Source organism: Manacus vitellinus, unplaced genomic scaffold, assembly GCF_001715985.3.
Source record: "Manacus vitellinus isolate BGI_N305 unplaced genomic scaffold, ASM171598v3 scaffold_8_pilon, whole genome shotgun sequence".
Classification (NCBI taxonomy): domain Eukaryota; kingdom Metazoa; phylum Chordata; class Aves; order Passeriformes; family Pipridae; genus Manacus; species Manacus vitellinus.
In genome coordinates, this window is record NW_021940864.1 from 15,597,698 (window position 1) to 15,611,884 (window position 14,187).

The 14,187-nt window shown below is 48.8% G+C and overlaps 1 protein-coding gene across 1 annotated transcript; it reads right to left on the reverse strand.

The window, feature by feature from the left end:
• Positions 1-2,077: 2,077 nt before the first annotated feature.
• FOSL2 (FOS like 2, AP-1 transcription factor subunit) lies at positions 2,078-8,951 on the reverse strand. The gene is made up of 3 exons (XM_008932894.2): positions 8,445-8,951; positions 4,701-4,808; positions 2,078-3,197 (listed from the first exon to the last, which is right to left on the reverse strand). Exons 1-3 carry the CDS (start codon positions 8,682-8,684, stop codon positions 2,688-2,690), a joined length of 858 nt encoding a protein of 285 aa, XP_008931142.1. The 5' UTR covers positions 8,685-8,951; the 3' UTR covers positions 2,078-2,687.
• Between the last annotated feature and the right edge of the window lie 5,236 nt (positions 8,952-14,187).

The window sequence follows — 14,187 nt, forward strand, 5'->3', positions numbered from 1 at the left end:
GTCTGAGGTCAATGACCAGGCAGGAGGCAGTGGGCAAGGACCAGCTGCAGCTCCTTTTGGCAATGATTCAGTGACCAAAAGCAAAGGTAGGTTTTTGTTATTCCACCAGTTAGGTCTGAGGAGGCACCTGACTTCCTAAAACCCCTAGAAGGGATAGATGTTTCTGATCTGCCTGGAGACAGAAATACTGGTCAGCTAACCTCAAAAGTAGCTGTATCACTTTAGGATTCACCACTTGTCAGTGTTGCATTCTGCTAAAAAATGAGTGGAAATGACAGGCAGAGACATTTTATTGAACAGCTTTAGATTCTCAACCTAGACCGGCCCAAGCAAGCATTTGGCAAAATTGAGACAGAGAAGCAGCAGTTTCACCTAAAGTGATATCAATCTACATAAAACCTGAGGAAAAAGAGAATCCTCTGTGCTATCTATGGGAAATTTAAGGTCTACTTTATTGAAAAGTAAGTTTTGATGTATATGTAAGGACAACAGAACTCCTTTATCAATTTTACGTGTCGTGTAAGCTCAGTTTGAAACCTCTAGCACCGGTATAAGGATGTAAGCATTTAAGCAATAAAGAAAAGAATCCCAATCAGCTTTATGAAGCAAAAATATCACTCATATATTTATTTCTGGCAGGTTTGGTAAATACTTGGGTTTAAAAATAATAGTATTAATAAAAAAAACAAAGTCTACCTTTAGAGCCAAAAGTAGTGTCCCTTTGAAATAACTCAAGGAATGGGCAGTGGCCAGGGTTTGAGGGAAGCCAGTTCTGAGTAAAAGTCCACTTCCACAAGACTAAGCCCTATTAATTTCCAGTGGAGTTGGTGGCAACTGCAGCAGTTTTGCATCTCAATAGGACTGGCCCTATAATTGTATATTGCATTTCTCCAGGTCCAGCCTGACCAAGAAATACCCTGGTTTCAGTTGACTTTAAAAAATAAAAAAAAAAAGAAAAAATATATAAAAGAACAAGAAAATATCACACCAAAATAAATAGCTGCCACCACAGCTTCAACAGGCAGGACCAAAGAGCCATCCCCTAAGTGGCTTAGCTGGCAAGCTGGGCAATCCTAGTGTGCACAGGGTCATGGTTTGTCAGTGCCTTGACATCAACAGGGATTGAGCTTGGCCCCAAGTAGGAATACATGTTACTGTTTTCAGTAGTGAACATCAGCACTGGAGAGCTTGTGCCCTCTGTGAGCACTTAGTAGTAGCAGCCAAGCCCTAAGGCTGGAGAAGACAAGGACCCAGGGCTAGGGGAAGAGCCCTCTGCTTTGTTTTTTTTTGTCTTCAGGCCAATCAACACCAAAAACCCCAGATCAATTAGAATGCAAAAAAAAAAAAAAGAGGCCAAAGACCGAGGTGCAAATAACACTAATCAATTTTCCTCTGCTGTCGATTTATCATTTGCCAGAGTTTATGGCTAATACAGCTCTCTTCTAGTTCAAAGAAGTCAGCACTTCAAACATGCCACTCCTGCCTCATCAGGAGTGCCTTGTGGCCTGTGCTGTGCTAGAGGTTGGACCCCCTACCTTCCCCTCAACCTCAGAATTGGGAATCTCTGAGCAAACAACACCTACCAGTAAGAGCTGGTGGATGCATGCTGCTTTGTTTCCCAACAAGGAAAAAGTCAGCAAGGGTACAACCAGCTAGTTTCACCCCCTTAGCTGCTGCCTGTCTCCATCCTAGATTTATAGACACGTGGTGCCCTCTCTTTTTCGGTAGCATGTTCTGCAAATATGCCCAAGGGGAGGGGAGAATCTCAGAGCTCTGAGTCAGGAGCTCTGATAGGAAGGAAGATGCAATACTCCCTAGACACTGGGTAGCCCAGGAAAAGTAAACAACAAGCAGCAGACGTGATATCCAGCAAACCAGGGTAAAACCCTGCCAAAGACACTGGTAAGTGCCAGCCCAGCAGCTTTTGATGCTACTTTGGCCCTGAGATGCTAACTTGTTTTTTTGAGGAGCCCAGGGAGACAAACGTATCCACATTTTAAAAGAGAAAGGCTTCCATATGAGCCTCCTGCAGTCTCTGTGCCCTAGCCTAGAGATTACAAGCTGCTGAGCTCTTGGGCTCCTCTTGATCCCCCTCTCTCCCCATCCTCCCGGCTGTCCCCCTCCTGTCTGGGCAACCTATATGTTTCCCGCAGCCGCTCCCAAGAGGAAAGATCCTAACAAGCCTTTAGAGTTCAGAGCAACTGGATGAAATGTAATGGGATCAACAACATCGGAAATGATAAGCAGAGAGAGAGAGAGGGCAAGAGAGAAGCTGCAAGATCAACTAACCAGAATGATTTAAGCACAGAGCACAACTGATCAGATCAATCCACAAAGGAAAGGGATGACTAGCAACTGCCTGCAGCTCGCCTTCAGTTCCAGCCAGGAGTGCTCCCCAAGTCCACTATGGCCACAAAGAGGTTTTCATAGGCAGTCCCTACAGAGGGAACAGCACCCTCTCCAAACAGTCCTGGCATGTCAGTCCCACCCTTGCCGTTGCCTGCCTCCAGGGAGCTGGCGTTGGTCCTCACTCTCTTTCCTGGAGCTGTAGCACTTCCCCATCCTTGTTCTTGCTGCCCTTGTGCTTGAACGATCCTGTGCCTGTCTCTAATCCCATGGAGGGGGACTCCCCCCATGGTATTGTGGGTGGATGTAACACACTGGCAAAATGGGGGACTGCAGGGGGATTACAATGCCAGCAAGGTGGGAGAGTTCAAGGAATCCGAGGACTGGTCCCCGCTGCTGCTGCTCCTCCGGTGAGCTTTGGAGCAGGACTCAGAAGGGGAGAGAGGAGACTCCTGATCTAACACGTTGGGGTAGGTGAACACCAAGTTGGAGGAGCCAGGAGTGATGGCTGGTGTTGAGGTCACCACGATGGGAGTGTTGAGTGCCTCCTCCCCATAAAAACCTCCAGCAATGCTGATGGGCTTAATGACAGACCTCTGGGCTTTGTCAAGGACCAAAGAGGAAGATGGGATCTCTTCTTCCACAGGCTCCTGCTTCACCACCACTGCTCCACTTGTTCCAGTCCTAACGCTCTGGAGGCTGCTCGATGGTGGGCTCCGACGTTCCTCGGGGCTGATTTTGCACACAGGGCTGTGAGCCACCAGCATAAACTCCAGCTTCTCCTTCTCCTTCTGGAGCTCAGCAATCTCCTTTTGCAGCACTGACTTCTCTTCCTCCAGCACTTCAGTTTCCTGCAGACAAAAGGGGAATAAATAAATACCAAAGGCTCTGGAACTACTCCTCACCTGGACCATGGCCATCAAGTCCAGGTCCCATCTGGCACAGACAGATACACCCCAGACTCTTCATGAGCCAAGCAGGTCCTAGGTCATTGCCAGTTGAGCATCTTGTGTTTCATGTGTCTACTAGTAGGCTATTCCCAAACTTCACCAAACTAAGGGTTACAAATAATCTTCTCATAAACTCACCCTAATTTTCTGATGGCCAGCTTCTGCCATTCTGTCTTGGCCCGTGACTTCAGTCTTCTCTCTTGCTCTGCCTGACAGATATCTTAGCAGAGAGGACCCAGATCTCCTCTCACTGTTTTTTGTGTTGAGCTAATCATATTCTTTTCACTTAGACAAGAGTTAGTGTATAGCAATCTCTAAAATGTTTCTTTCTGTAGCGCGTATTCCAGATTAGGTCCGACACTTGCCTGACTCTTGCCGAAATGACTAACACTTTTGTCTCCACTGGATGTACCCCTTGATGCATCCTACGATTAATACATTTACTTTTCCCATGGTCACAATAGCACTGATGGCTCATAGTCAATCTGTGAGCAATTAGTGCTTTCCCATATGAGGAACTCGTAATTTCACAAAGAACTCACCCTCATTCCTTCAGGATATGACTTCCTACTTTGCACTCCTCTCACTTCTATTACTTTAGTCATGACATTTCTATAGGATGTCCTGCCTCCCCTAACTGAGAACACCTCCTGAATTCTAGTCAGAAGCACATTTCACTGGTGTGCTTTCACTGCTGCTGCTGTGCTTGTTAACAAGATCACTGGATAAAAGCAGCCCCAGGCTGGTCCTTGAGCAAAGCACTGGAGCTTTCCCTTCAGCCTCTTTCAACACAACCCATCCTTGCCTCCTCTTCAACCAGTCCCTTACCCACCCCTCGGTTCCTACGCTCAGCCCTGCCTTCTCTGTCTTAGCTAACTATTACCCCTGCGGCAGTAGGGCACACGTCTCTGCAGTGCTTCCTTTCTGAAGGATGGCAGTTACCCCCGCCCCATGCCCAAAGAAAGGTTAAGCCTAAAGGATGTAGCTTTGATAGGTACACATAACATCTGCCTTGTTTTCTACTGCTTTTAGATGAGCCTTCCTCTTCAGTGCTTTTGTCCTTAGAGCCTGCTTTTGAGGCACACAGCACCTTTATTTTCACTGATGGAAGACCAGAGTCAAGCGGACTCATGCTAGTTGGGAAGCCAGAAGCAAAGAGAGCTCCTAGGACATTCTGGACACTCAGCAAGGAGAATTTAGGGTCCTGAGCTCCAAGCCCAAGTCCTCCTCATCCTCCAACCACTGTTGATGCGGGAGCAATGCTACTGGGCAGCCTTGGAAGGGGAAGGCAGAGTGTGCTGTGAAGCATCTTCCTTGAACACGCTAGTGGAGGAAGAACAATGCCCTTCGAACTGGTCCAAAGGGCAGGAGACAAGGAAGGAGAAATGTATGCAGAGCACGTACCGCCTGGAGTTTCTCTGTTAGCTCTCGACGCCTGTTACGACACTTAGCAGCTGCCAATTTGTTCCTCTCTCTCCGGATCCTTCGCTTCTCTTCTTCCTCAGGCGACAGCTGTGGGCAAGTGCCAAGAAAATCTACAATCAGATCTGATGAAGGCATTCCTTTAAGTTTGTGAGGATTTAACCGCAACGCAAAGGAAAAAGGCCTGATCCAGCAGGATGCTGAGCACTCCCCCTCTTCACTGATGTCAGCAGAAGATGAAAGCACACAGTATCTCTGCCTGCACTAGATCTTAGCAGAAGGGTGAGGAGAAGATGGAGCAGGGTGCAGGGAGAAGATTGTGTAAGAGGACAGTGAATCTGCACCAAGGCCAAACAGATAAAAGATGCTCTGATTGTTTCACAACTTGGGTGGTACGTTAAGCAAAACCAGAGCATGATGTTGTAAGTGCCTCTTTCTTGAAAGAAAGTATCTGCTGTTTCCCACACAATAATAGTTGCTTGCTTGAAGGTCGGGGATGGGGTAGAGGGGGAGACAGGGAAAACAGCAGAGCTCCCATGGAGCCCGTGAAGCAACAATGATTTATATTACTCAAAAATCTGACCTCAGATTTTTGAGCACTCAGCTAGATAACATACTGCTTCTTGCATCAGCAGGCAAGGCTCCAGTGATACCAAGGGCTTCCTGAGGCCAGCTGATATCCTCACTGATGTAAATCAGGAGCAATTCCATAGCAATCCATCCAGCTACGCTCTTGCGAAACAGAGGAAGTGAGCAGGAGCCCACAAGATCTGGTCAAGTTATGCCTAGCTTTTGGGGTTTGAGACAAGGTTTTACAAATCCCCGCAGCAGCAGATAGGTTTGTGCCTCTGCCAAGGCCGGGGAGCCAGTAGAGCAGCACATGGACAGGGTGAGTGCAGCCCAGCTCTCCGCTGCAGCACGTGGCTTGCGGGAGCCGGCGCAAACAGACCACCACGGGGATTCGGGGCATACGTTCAGCTGTGCATCCTCCTCCGCTGGGGATCAACCTCATGCCCTGGACTTCAGCCTCACCAAGCTGGTGTGTGCTGCAGGGGCTCTGGGCTAGTGACTGCAAACAAAAGTGAAACCTTGACACCCTGCAAAGCAAGTGTCAGGTCTCACAGCACGTGCCAGCAGAGAATGGAAAGAAACCCCTTTTCACAGAAGCTTTCGGTTTTAACATCTTCATGGACTCTACATGTTGCAAATGAGACATTCATCCTTTTACCAGCTTTTCTTTTTATTGTTAGTTTTACTCTAACCTCAGTCTGGGTTGTTTTGGCTTCCTCTATCTACTTAATTTTGATGTTTGGTGTTTCAGTGAATTTACTTCAGCCTCTGGGCATTCAGATTGCTCATTTCTGCTTTTTTCAGGATCTGAACTGCGCTGGTGATTTCACCTGCATGTAATGCGAGCCCCTGGATGCTCACTGAGCAACACAAGCACTTCTAGGACTGCAAGACACAGGATTTAGGCCCAAAAACTTTTCCATCAGCAGATCACAGTGCTCCATTTTAGGGTGGAGAGTACCTTCATTCTGCTGGGCAGCATATTTCTCCCAGTAAGGAGCCCTTGCAGGCCCCACTCTCCCCTCTACAGCTCTGCCCACTCCCTTTCCAGCCCAGATGTGTGCAGGGTAAAAATGTATTTGTACACAAGTATCTACAGTATTGCAAAGCACTAAGTATGCACACAGAAGCTATGCTGACTTGGGGCCTCTGTGCACAGTTTTCAAGAGCCCTTTCATGCTTCAGAAGCACAGATCTCATTGAAATATGTTGGGAGCAAAATTTCTCCTCCCAGGGCCTTCAGTCACTTTAAAATTATCTGTTTCAGAGGCTCTGCCTTGTAAAAAAAAAAAAAAATAACTCAGACAGGCCTGAAACCCCTAATCTAGACGTTCTTAATATTTTACCAGGTCTAAAAAGGAATATTCCATCAGTGGTTGCTGGACTTGTTTGAAAGCAGTTGGATTTGGCACTCTTCGTGCCCCTGCTGTACGCGTTATCCATAGCTTGTCCAAGCCCAATACGTGCATTCACTGTCAGGAACATTCATCAAACAGGCTCTTTTCATAAAGTGTTACACAATGTTTTCCAAAAAGGCACTCCGATGTGGTGTTCAAAGCACCAACAGTGGAAACCTGAGCCAAAGAGCCACGGTAAAGTGCCCGGGTACTGCCTTAGCACGTGTCTAATCAAAAGGACTTGGCTTTGAATGACCCACAATGAACGCCTTGCAAACAAGCCACAGGCCAGGAATTGCTTGGCAGGCATCCTTCAGCAAATAACTCTGAACAACAAATAAAGCAGAGAATATGGTGATCTCTTCACGGCCAATTTGTGAACACAGAGGCAGCATTTGTCAAACAAATTAGTTGTTGCTAATTATTCCTCCAGTTCTCGTGAGACCTTCCTTGCCTTTGGACACCAGCCTTGCACACAGGAAACTGGGAAATAGCTCCAGCTGATGGAAAGGGCTGGCACGTACCGACCCACCACGGCTGCCCCATTCTTCCTCCCAAAAATGGGTCCTCAGTGCACCCATACCAGCTCCCTGTGCAGAGATACTGCTAAACTCTGACTTTAACCGCTTAGGTCTAAACCAGACAGCAACTTCACATAAAATAATCGGACAGTGAATCAAAACAGATGATGTGGAAGTAAAAGTAGGGCTGGTGAGACTTATTGGAAACAGCCCTCACGCAATAGTGTGTGCTCTTGTATGGAGGGTGTGCAGTGCGTCTCAGTACACTGCTCTGCAGCAACCCACACAACTGCTGCTTGGAAACAATTTGGGGAGATCTAGTTTATTCGGATATATTTTTTTAAAAAAAGAAATCAGCCTAGCAGTGTGAATAGCTGTTCACCAGACAGCCCTGGGGAAGGCTGTTTCTTACTAAGAAAGAGATCAACTAAGAAGAGATCGACAGGGCTGAAAGGATCTCCAGAAGATGAGGTGCCTGCACCTGGTCTACCTCCCTGCAGATCCAGGGTGCCGGCTTGATAATCTCATCAGGAGGTTGAGCACAGGGCAGCAGTGGTACAAGCCACCCCATCTCAGTTATGAAAATACCACCGGGTTTGAAGCAGAAAAATCTCTTACAGGATCCCCACCTCACTTCTGCAAAAAGATCAAGCAATTGCATATTTGCAGTGGGAACGTGGATTTGGACCCCGGATATTCAGAGACTTTTGCTGCTAGAGCTGAGGTGCTCTAGAGAGGCTGTTCCTCCCTGTATGATGCTGGCTGGTACTGGGGGTATCACACGAATTGAGACTGGAGCAATGCTAGCTGCCACAGAGCAGATAGAAAACCCTAAAGTGATGTCATTTGGGTGTCAGATTTGTAAAGGACCTACATGAAAGGTCCTCTGCTTGCTTGGAGGTTTTCTTCTGCCTGGAGCAGCAGAGACACTCAAATTGAAACCCAGGGCTCGACTTCAGAGTTTCACCTGCTTTTGAAACCGAGCCACAATGCGGCCCGGTGGTGCGAAGCGTTTGATGAAGATTGGGTAAATCTCGCCACACGATGAGAAAGCAGCACTAAGAGTCAGTCTCCAGCTTACGCTCTACGGCACCCTAAGAAACCCCAGCACCTGTACAGTGCCGGGGACAGACCTCAGTGCTCCCTTCTGGGGCTGGGAGATCCCAAGAGGGGGCAGGGGGGAATCCCTGTACATCTGTTTTCAAGGCACCCTCAGCTGCTCTCCCCACTGTGGTTACCTGCTCGTCTCTTCGTCTCCGTCCCACTGTTGTCCCGATGGTTTTGATGACACCAGGACGCTGAAGGGCTGTGTGTCCGGCCACCGAAGAGAGCGGGGGCAGCGGGTGGCTGTAGGGGTGCGAACGAGAGTAAGGGCTTGACATGGAGGTGATGACGGTGGGCTGGACCATCCACTGCAGGTCTTGGCTGGTTGTGATGGCGTTGATCGTAGGGATAAAAGCACTGCCTGATCCTGGCATATCTACTCGAAATTTCTAGGAGGAAAGGCAGAGGAGAAGAGGGACAGAGAAGAAAAGAAACCGTCAATGAAAGCAGAACATAAGTGGTTATTCCGAAACAAGCTAGGCCCTCAGGAGTGGCACCAGTGAGGATCAAAGCAGCACCTGAAGCACAAACACCAGCAGCTGGTGCCTCTGCAGCATCCCAGGCTGCCCCTGCCTAACACAGCCCCCTGAGGAATCACTGGGCTCAGGCACTTTCCCTCTGAAGCAGCTCTGGCCTCTCCCAGCCTCCTTCCTCTTCCCCCACAAACCCCCCCAGCCTCCCCTCGCAGGCAGTGTCCCCACCGCTGCCACCTCCTGCCTGTGCCCACCGCTCCTTCCGGTGGGGAGTAAAAGGGGAATTCGGGAGTTTCTAGAGAAACACTTCTCTGTGAGCCCAAAGAAAAGGAAGAGAAACTTCAGTTTTGAAATGCCCCTACCAAGAAGGATGAAGCTGCCTTCTACCAAAGGACTGCCCTGAAATTTGGGCTTGGTCCACATAGGGTTTGGTATGGCAAGAACAGCAGCTTGCCTCTTCTTCTTCAGTGGTTCTGCACTTGCCACACATGCAGGGCAAGAAACCCGGCCCCAGGATGGTTACGTGCGAGGATATGTATTTTAATAGCAGCCTATAAAATAGGTCTTAGGATTCAGATCGGACAAGTTCCCTGCAGCTCTCTGCACTGTCTAGACAAAACAAGGCAGCAGTAAAACCAAGGCAGCAGGTAATGATCGCCTCCAAAATACATGTACACCTTGTTTCAGACAGAGGTAAATCCATCTGGATAATATGCTGGCACTAAATTGCAAGGAAAACAATCACTTGTCCCCGGAGGGGGAAGAAGGGGAGAAAGAATGCTTTTGTCTATGCTGAGCTCCTTCAGGAGTCTTTCAATGGTTAGACTGGGATTAACAGACAGACATGCCTTGCTCCAGCAATCACTGTGCAAGGGACAGGGCTTGTAGGACCTGCGGCAGTCACCACCACTGATTTGTAAGCCTTGAAATGATTCCGTGAAAAATGCGCATTCTTGGGTCGACAAACTGGCTTTCCAGAGAAACGAGAGCCCTTGCATCAGCCTGACCTCAGCTCAGGTAAGCGTCCCAGATAAGGTACAGCACTTCAACACAGATTTCCTTTTCAGGGTGTGCCTAGTCAAGCACCTTAAGTGCTTTGTTAAACCAAGGCTACTGCAAATAGTATTTCAAATTCTGATAGCTACAGCACTTTGGGCCAGCATTAGCCAGCTGCCAACGCCTGGAGATCAGGACATCCAGTCTGAATACTGACAACTGCCGACTTACAGCTTCGGACAGCTGAACATCTAGCAAGAAAGGATGAGAGAAGGAAGGAGTGAGTCAAGTTAAGCAGGTGGGGGAATTACACAGAGAAGGTGACACTGGCACCAAGACCTTGGCAAAACCCCCCAACAGAACCTCAGAGATTCACTTGGAGCTTAAGTCCAACACAGCCTCATCTCACCCCACATTTCAGAGTGCGTGCCACCTCTCCCAGTTAATTATAGAGGCCCAGAGCTGCAAACTGTCAACACTACATCAGAATTTATGGGTGCAAATCCCCTCCTTTGCTCTGCCTCGTGTAGCCTGTGACCACATGGCACAGGAGAGGATGCCCTGGTGCTTCCACAGCCAGAACACAAAGAGACCTTACCTTCACAGAAGGAATTAAGTGCAAGACTAGTTAAACCACAAGCTCAACTCAAGGGATGTGAGCCCTGCTTCCTGCTCCATGAGTGGCTTCTACCAAAGCCTTTACCTACCTGTGTCACCATCCCTTTTGTATCCAAAAAAAAAAACAGAGAGGAAAAGTCCTGTCTTCTTTTCAGGGACACTAGAAAGCTATGGCTGCAAAATATTCAGAAATCTTCTGGTGTTCTGCCATCCAGACACCATTTGCACTCCAGAGCAAACCTTTGCCTCCAACACCCAGCAATAGGCTAAAAATTCCCAACAGAGGTTGGGAGAGTCAGATCCACCACCAAATCAGCCACATATAATACAAGCATCTGACAAAGATCAGGCTCCAAGTTATTGATAAAGTGAGTACTTCACTTCCAATCACTCCTGTATTCAACCGAGGATCCTTCCCTAACACTAGTAGAATCTCCTGGACTGCAAAGGGGAGCTGCTCAGTTCAGTCACATCACTCTGCAGCTCCATGATGCTTGCTTGCAGACCTGGGGAAGAGATCAGTTCCTCTCGGTACCATGCCCCATCTGTCACCAGTTTCCTTTCTAATAACACAAAATATCTTAGAAAGAAAAAATCCTCCAAATCTGTATTCTGAAATACTCTCAAAAGGAAGTATTTTTCCTGGATAACTAATTAAGGGACACACTGCAGTGGCAGGCTGAGTCTTCAGATACAGAGTGCTCAGTCTACCACCAGGTTTTACAAGCATTACTTCCTGACTGGTCAGGCTTTCCCCACATATCTCGCCTTCCCTGCTAGAACACTGCACTGGATCAGCTTTCCTGTGCCAAAATGCTGCTGGCCCCCCACACTCTGCCCAGTGGCCATCAGCTCTGACTCCTGGGATGTTGCTGGTTGCAGTGGCAGGCCCTGAATTCCCTGCCACCTCCCCTATACAGCCCTTTTGAGCACTGGCCTCCTCATATCAGAATGCCAGACCTTTCCCCAAACTGTAGCCCCAGCTTTGCTCTCTCCTCATGCCTCCCCGTCTCGGAAAGCTTCAGTCCCCCTGCCAGCCTTGCAGCACTGCCTGCCCTCACCCACCTCCCCATTTCTCCTCTTTCCAGAGCCCCTCCTGCCTTTTCATCTCCCAGGACATGCACAACTCTCATCCTCTGACCCATGAGAGGCTCCTGGAGGTACCTCTCTGCCAGCTCTCGGTTCTTCTTATCTACAAGGAATTCCCAGCACTACAGAGAAGATGTGGTGATAGCCAGATTGCAGGGCTACACACGCAGCACACGCTGAACCGCTCAACCACCAAGCCACCGCTCGCCTCCTGACCCAAGCAACACGCAGATGAAGGTATCATTAAAAAACCCCAACAACTAAACAGCAAACAGAAAGAGTCCTGTTATTAAGAGTGCCAAGAACTGAGGTCAGTCTCTGTTCTGTCTTAAAAACATGGGGTTGGACAGGAGCCTCCTCAGATCCACAGTTGGGGGAGGCTCCAGCAAGTCCTACCATGGGTAGGGACAGACTGCATTAGCAGCTCACAAAGCAGCACAGACAACACAGAAACATTTAAAGCTTTGTCTTTATGGTTCCCTTCTCCATCTTAGGGAGGAGTTTCTATACCACACCCTGTTGTTTCTTCGTTCCTTTCCAGACCTTCACTTACATCTCTAAGTGCTGAGCAGCACCAGAAGCCAGTTGAGAAATGGGTAAAATGGCTAGGAAAAAAAAATATAATCAAATCCAACAATGAAGCAACCAAGAAAATACCCAAAGCATCTGTAACAACTACTCAGTTATCAAATATAGGGTATATGTGATATAATAAATACAAAGCCCCTGATGGGTCTCCCATGTTGAACATCTCCTTGAAGGAAAACTGGACACAGTGCTATGATATCTCAGGGGAAAGTTGACTGGTCTGAAAGAGTACACAAACTCTTCCCATTAAAGTCTATGTTTACCACATGGCAAGTCAGTGATTAGGAAAATAGCATGACACGCAACTGAAAAGAAAAATGTTCCAGTGCTGTGCAGTATGGGAAAAAATAATTAAAAAGCATCAAAGTTTTGGCTCAGAGACACAGTTTCCATTTAAACATGTGACTGATGCATCTTTTCTTGCTTTTGGGGAAAAAAAAGCACACACTAAAGAAAAAAATTTCTGCAATGCATATTTTCTGTAGCGATAAAACTCCGCAGATCTCCCTAGACCAGAATGAGCATAACAGCCCGACTGCTGGGGTAAAGGCAACGCTTACATTTGATCCTAATCTACAACATCTGTAAGGATCAAGGGAAAGACGATCTACAAGGCCTTGAGAAATCTCCCAGATTCTTAAAGAAAACATTTATGTTCTTGCTAAGCCGACGTCCTGCTCGAAGCCCCGTTTCAGATAGTAACCCTAGAAACCGGGCTCTGGTCCCTATATCAAACGCCTCGCACACGAGCTGCCCGGGGAAGATGCGCAGCCCCAGAAAAAGGGGAAAACCCAGTCATCGCTCGGACCACGACAGCTCAAATATTAAGTGGTGACGGAGTTTCACGACCTCCCGCAGCAAGTGCTCGAATCCAGCGCAGCTGTTGAATCACAGGAGGAAAGGGAGAGTGAGGACTTGCAGCTTGCCGGGCGTTTCCAGTTTCTCAGCCCCCCTTCCCGCTCCCCCCTACCTTGTCCCGGCACTTACTGTAAACCAAGGAATAAGCTTTAGCTGAGCTAGAATCCCGGGAAACCTCAGTCCGCAACCCGCAGAGGGCACCAGCGAGATGCATTTGGAACAGGCGGGGAGCGGCAGCGAGTCATTTCTGGTAAAACTTCTTTAATGTGAGGAATGTCACGGGCTGGTACGGCTGGCAGAGTTTAAAACTGGACCTTTTTCCTTTTTCTTTTTTTTTTAAATGATCCTATGACTTCTTGATGCGAAGGCTACAACTCTGCTTATGCTGCCAGTTCTCTCATACAAGCCACACAAGAAATAATAATATTGTGAGAAAGGGGGGGGGGGGGAAGCCCAACTCTGAAAAGGCAAAAAAAAGACTGAGGCTGGGCCAGCTGATGTAAACAAGTTATGAAATAACCCAGGTTTGTATAACTGGCCCGATTGTGTAATGCCTTCCCCAGAAGTGGTGGATTTAGTCTATCTAGGCATATAAGTCATTCCGAGGTGCTTTCTTAGGAAAATGAAAGGCAAAAAAACCCAAACCACCCGACTGGGCTTTTAGGTCCGGGAATTCACGCCGCTTCCACAGGAAATATCTCCCATTCTCCAAGCGCCGCCCGGCAGCGGGGCTTGCGGGGGGAGCAGGGCCGGACGGCGCGGGGAGCGCTCCTGCGGGCCCCAGGAAACTCCAGCTCGGGAAAAGCCGTCGCCGGCCGCTCCGCGGCCAGCGGCTCCAGGCACAATCAAGAAGCGGGCGGGCAGCGGGCTGAAGAGAGCGGCACTCCGCTGGCCCCGGGGTCCCACCGCGGGAAAGGAATAGATAGTGTCAGTGCCCCGGAGCCAAAGTTTAGCGGGATGAGAAGCAGGAAGACCACTGCGGGCGCTTGAAAGACCCAGAGCCCACTTTCAGCTACCCCGGCGCGCTCCACGGTGGCTGCAGCAGCACCGTGAATAACTTGAGCAGCACCTCCCAAAGTCCCAGGGAAGCCGCCCAAAGTGCTGCTGGAGAGCCGCGGGCACTGCCCGGACAGGAGCGGTATGCTGGGACACCGAGAAGCTCCTGACGAGAACAAAAGCAGGAAGGAGGAAGAGTTCAGTGCGTCCCTGTATTCGCGCTACCGACCTCGGAGCGGAGTCGACCGGAGGAGCCCTG

Excerpts from the sequence above, each read along its gene's own strand:
- FOSL2 (XM_008932894.2), bottom strand. The coding sequence starts at position 8,684 with ATGCCAGGATCAGGCAGTGCTTTTATCCCTACGATCAACGCCATCACA. Across the intron at positions 4,809-8,444 it reads GGAGACGAAGAGACGAGCAG|CTGTCGCCTGAGGAAGAAGA; the intron begins GTAACCACAGTG and ends ACTTGCCCACAG. Across the intron at positions 3,198-4,700 it reads TAACAGAGAAACTCCAGGCG|GAAACTGAAGTGCTGGAGGA; the intron begins GTACGTGCTCTG and ends TTTTGTCTGCAG.